The sequence below is a fragment of the Arachis hypogaea genome, chromosome 17 (assembly GCF_003086295.3).
Source record: "Arachis hypogaea cultivar Tifrunner chromosome 17, arahy.Tifrunner.gnm2.J5K5, whole genome shotgun sequence".
Taxonomy (NCBI): domain Eukaryota; kingdom Viridiplantae; phylum Streptophyta; class Magnoliopsida; order Fabales; family Fabaceae; genus Arachis; species Arachis hypogaea.
In genome coordinates this window covers 37841440-37846826 of record NC_092052.1, presented here as the reverse complement: position 1 = coordinate 37846826, position 5387 = coordinate 37841440, and the positions used below count along the sequence as shown (strand labels likewise).

The following is a 5387-nucleotide window of genomic DNA, read 5'->3' as shown; positions in this document are numbered from 1 at the left end:
AATGGTCTCTTGGAATTTTCCTGGTCAGAGTCCACTTTTTATTGCATGCAATTCCACCTCGGGGTGGAGATCTGGTATACTCATGGCTATCTTTGTAAAGCGCATCATGTAGTCTTTGAGGCTTTCATGCTGGCCTTGTTTGATTGTGTTCAAGTAATCGGAGTCACGCAGATAGATGTTTGATCCAGCAAAATGTTCCTCGAAGGGCTTTGATAGGTCTCGGAAACGAGAAATAGAACCTACAGTCAAAGAACAAAACCAATCAAGTGCAGGACCGTCTAAGTAAGATGGAAAACAACGACATAAAACCTTATCAGATGCACCGTTTACTATCATTATGGAGGTGAACTTTTTGATGTATTTCTTCGGATCACCTAGCCCATCATAGGGGGTTAGGGTGATTGGTAGAGTGAACCTTCTGGGTAATACGAAGTTCATCACTTCGGCCGTGAATGGTCCGGGTGAGTTTTCTGGATCGTCATTTTCATCCTCTTGCCGAGCTTCTTCATCATGCTTTGGTTGTTCGTCTACACGGCGAGCAGTTTCGGATATGTGCGTTGGTCCAGATTGATGTTCGACTTCTTCTGTTCGCTCTTGTCGGTCATTGTTATTTTTGATCCGAGCATTATTCAGATTAGCAATCTGATTTGCCATTCCCTGGTTTTCTTCCACCATGCGCTGGTTGACATGTTGCAACTCGGTCACCATCCGAAGAAGTTCGGAAGGCGTAGGTGGGAGCTGCTCAGCCATAGCTGGAGGGGAGGGTGTTGAGGCCGATAAGACAAGAAATTATATTCTCGGCCCACGGTGGGCGCCAATTGTTCCTGTGTGGATACCTGGAGGGGAGCTCGGCTACTGGGGGTCGGCGCCGAGTTGTTATCTTCGATGCCGATCTATGAGCTTTGGGGTAGTCCAAGCTTTCCACCTGAGAGATGTCCAATCGCGCAGAGTATGAACAAGAGAGGGGGAGTGTACCTGTAAAGGCACTCTGAAGTTTAAGTCAGTATTGAGAATTCAATGTGTCCGTTTAAGGAGAAGATGTCATACCTTTATAGGTGGAGTATAATTGATTGGTTACTTATTTGTTGATCTTCCGAATTGAGAGGCAGTTATTAGGTCATTAATGAATGATGACGTTTAGTCGAGCGTTACCTTTGTTGAATTATAAAACGTGTAACGGCCAAGGTGTTACGGAATTTGCCGAATTATGGTCATAATGCCGACTTATGAGGTCGGATTTGTAATAGCCATATCAGCTAATATTGAGTAAATAAACAAAAATATACATGAAAGAATTTGAAGTAAACAAAAATACACATTAAGATTCATAAATATCAAAATACATTCCAAAGATTATTTTCAATGAACAAAAATATAAAAATATACCATAAGCCTCACAAATCTACTGCCGATATGACATTTTTGTCAATAAAAAAACAATATTTCAGGTGTAATTCAATGTATATGAATCTATTGTGTACTTTTTTCTATCCTAAACTCTTCCATATATACTTATCCATTTACTTGCTAATATTGGTTAATTAAAAATTCATCTTAAAGTCCAACTACAAGAACCAAATACATTCTATCCTTCTCTTCTATGGACTTGTAATACAATCCAGCATCTTTGAAGCACCTTTTTCCGCACAAAAATGAAACACAAACTTTGTCTGCCAAGGAATCGTTTGTCGGCTGGTATGGGTGCAGCACATGTTGATAGCAAGAGTTCGGATGTCTTCATCAACCCTCCACCAGATAGAAGGATGAATGAATTGGCAGAAACCATGTTCTAATTTCCGAAAAGAAATGCTCTAACAAAATCCGACAATAAACTCGAGACATCTAAGGGTCATATTCTACCAAGAGGGGATTCATCAGCATGATCATCCACCAACCAGAGGCCATAGTCGCGAAATCGCTTTATCTTCTTCTCAAAACCTACTATATAGTTATTGTGAATGATCACATGCTTTCCTTTAGTTTCCTTAACCCATGTCTTGTTCTTGAAATATAACCCACCTGTAGGAAAAGCTGCCTGCGGCAACAAGTATAAATCCACCTGTAGGTAGTCATGGAAATGAATCATGAAAAAGAACACAAACAGCCTCTTACTTGTTATGAAGAATAAACTGGTTATATAACAAACTTGAGATCAAGCAATTAGTACAAATATCAGAACAATTGACATTTTCCTGTTTTCTGAATTGAAGGTCTCTCTCCCTTGTAATTGAACATAAATCATGTAGTACACTACCATGATGCCATAAATAAGCTTTGGTCATATATTGGTCTATTTAAGGTATATAAGTTATCCACACTGGAAAAGAAAAAAAAAAGGGGACAAACCTCTTTAGCTGTCTTCATCAAAGCCCAGTTAAAAGCAGGTTGATCATTTGATTTCTGGGTTCTAGACCATGGTTGATTCTGAAGTTCCTCGATCCACTTTCTCAAGACTAGCTTTGCTCCGCCCGTAGGGCGAAGGAAAATCATGCAACTGCATATGTAAGGGCGGCCCTTTTTTCCTGGTGGCGGTAAAGCATGAGAATGGTTTAGTGGTTTGATCTGATCTCACAAGGTAACAAAAAGAAAATAAAAAAGTCAGTAACACCAAAAAATGAAACAGAAAAGCACTAGACCGCAGCATATGTACATATATCATCATACTTACCGGAATCATATCATCTGTAAAGTACACATCATGATTCCCTTCTAACTGAAGCAATGGATCCCCCAACCAGACCATATCAACATCATTATACATTACACTATATCCGAGCTCTAAAATCTTCAGAAGATGGCTAGGCCTTCTGGCCGTGAAGTTGAAGAAACCCTAAACAGTGAAAATAAACAACAGATTCTAAAATTCAGCAACACATGCAGGAAATAAATAGATCAAGATAGTTAATAACACTTCAGACATAACATAAGCATGAAGAGTAACACAAAGGACAAGATATATGTGTGATAATTTCCGAGATGCATCCAATACAATAACAAGAATTAAAGTAATCAAACGTTGAGAAACATGTTTATAACAGAAAAGATAATATAGATAGAAGGTAAAGAATATGAAAATTTACTGGGACAAGGTAAGCAATACAATTGAGGTTCACCCCTGTATAAGGGTATGAAATGTAACTCAGCCTTATTTGGGTGAACTTTTAAGAAAAAATCTTTTTTCGAATTATCTTTTTTTTAAAAGACCTTATAGAAAAGTAAAAATAATTTTATATTAGATATTTCATGCAAAAAGACTTTTTTATCTATCAATTATGTTTAGGTATAACAATATAAAAATACTATTTTGTTTATTTTTAAAGAAAAAAATTTTTTACTACTAAAAATTTACCAAACATACTAAAAAATAAAAAATAAAATATTTTTTCTATCAATTTATTGGCATACAAACAAGCACGAAGCATGTTAGAGCGATGCACATAACTAACAGAGTATACGATTAATAAGGTCAATTTCTAATAACTGGTAAAGCAAACTATAATAGATCATGATCCATATATTACTAAATGAAAGCCCAATTCAACTCAGGCCTAAACTCCAAAACACATGAAAACAACTAAATTCCAGTTACTAATAAAGTAAGAGCATACATACAAACCTTAGATCCAAACTTATGAGCAGATTCAGCATCAAGCACAGGTGGAATAAGAACAGCATGGCCAGGCCAACGCTCATTAACCTTATAGAGTGAAGCATAGTCCTCAGCAATGACAAGAACCATATCCTGGCGGTTCTGCCTTGTGATACTGATCAACCAGTTGTTGAGAAACGGCAAGTAAGGCTGACTCACAATGCAAACTATGACAGTTCCATTTTTTGCCACAAAGGAGAGAGCTTGGTCCAATGTGTATGAGTTCCACTTTGAAACAGCAGGCTTGGAAACTGAGAAGATTCCATGGGGGATAGTGACCCAGGGGCTGAAGACACCCACCACCATGACGAGGCAAAGGAGGACCAAGAGTGTCGCTGGGTTGAGAATGGAGATGGGTCTCTTGGAATTGGCGGAGGAAGGTGGTGGAGCGGCAAATGGGTTCGAAAAGGCATTGTGCAAGCTTCTTTGATGTAGAAACATTGACATCGTAGCTCGCAAAGAAGAAATGGAGAAGTGGGGTTTATGTGGAAAAGGGAAAAGATCGAGACTTTGATGAAATTATTGGGGGTTTGAGATTTGAGATGGGAAGATTCAGATTAAGCAAGAAACAGAGGTAGTGACGGTGGCAACACTTGAATGGATCCAATCAAATTCGACCCTTACAAAAGAAGATTAAAGTAAATGTCAGTACAATAATCAATTGAAAGTGGAAGTATAAGGAATTCAAGGTTCTGGAGACCGAACCGCTAATCAAACTGTTTTAATTACTAATTTACTGTTAATTTATTGTTTTAACCAATGTTTTGAAAATTGGACCGGACCGGCCGGTTCAATTGGATTAATCGAAAATCGGTCATCTAATCGGTTCGGTCCATCCACAAAATCGTGCTGCAAAAAATCGGTTAAAAAATTGGCCGAACCGAACCTCTTTGTTGGGTTTTTGGTTATTGCTGTGTTTTTGTTATGGTGTTAATAATTGTTCTTTTTGCTATGTTATTGATTAATTGTTAATAATTTATATTACACAATAATCTGTATTTTTTGTTAATAATCTTACTGTATTATTTTTGGTGTTGTATTTAAACTGCTGCTGGTGTTGTGGTTACTAACAATTTAGACATAAGTGTCATGTTATTTACATGGTTTTGATTTTTATGCTTGTGCTGGTGCATTTTTAGTCTTGTTTCAAAGACGTATGTATGGAAAAATACTATATGTATATACTGCATATTTATGCTTAGGTGCTGACTCTACATAACTCTCTTTTTGAAGTTCTGCTCTTTATTATGTGAAATTTTAAATTTTATTAAGTTAGAAATTATTAAATTTATATATTTAAAATTATTTTTAGATTTTTTAATAATTTTATTTAATATTTAATTAAACCGATTAAATATCGGTTGAACCCCGGTCGAACCAGTAAACTATTGAACCAGTAATCTTATCGGTTCATTGACCGGTCCGGTTCTCGCAACCTTAGTTTTAACGTGTTCAATTGAAAAAATTATTTTATAATAAAATAATAAATAAAATATAAATAAAAATATGCATATAAAATTTTTTTTTGGAAGAGAGAGAGTTCCACACACTAAGGTGGAGCAAGTAGGAACAAGAAAACAACAGTGAAACTAAAATAAAGACACAATGTATAATCTGTTGTCATCTCCGACATTGCCATCAACAACCAAATGGATCAACACCACACATTATAACTCAGAAACGACTTGTTCTTGATGCCATCAACACCTGTCTCAGATCTCTGAAAAACTCTATTATT

General features: G+C 36.6%; 1 protein-coding gene across 1 annotated transcript; it reads right to left on the bottom strand.

Moving 5' to 3' along the window:
• Positions 1-1295: 1295 nt before the first annotated feature.
• On the bottom strand, positions 1296-4345 carry LOC112766303 (UDP-D-xylose:L-fucose alpha-1,3-D-xylosyltransferase MGP4). Its single transcript, XM_025812212.3, has 4 exons — positions 3617-4345; positions 2669-2830; positions 2347-2562; positions 1296-2059 (listed from the first exon to the last, which is right to left on the bottom strand). Exons 1-4 carry the CDS (start codon positions 4094-4096, stop codon positions 1850-1852), a joined length of 1068 nt encoding a protein of 355 aa, XP_025667997.1. The 5' UTR covers positions 4097-4345; the 3' UTR covers positions 1296-1849.
• Positions 4346-5387: the final 1042 nt, after the last annotated feature.

Bases quoted from the DNA above. Each gene is read 5' to 3' on its own strand.
- LOC112766303 (XM_025812212.3), bottom strand. From the start codon at position 4,096: ATGTCAATGTTTCTACATCAAAGAAGCTTGCACAATGCCTTTTCGAAC. The intron at 2,831-3,616 runs GTTTGTATGTAT...TTCACTGTTTAG, and splicing joins CTCATAAGTTTGGATCTAAG to GGTTTCTTCAACTTCACGGC. The intron at 2,060-2,346 runs GTTTGTCCCCTT...GACTACCTACAG, and splicing joins TGATGAAGACAGCTAAAGAG to GTGGATTTATACTTGTTGCC.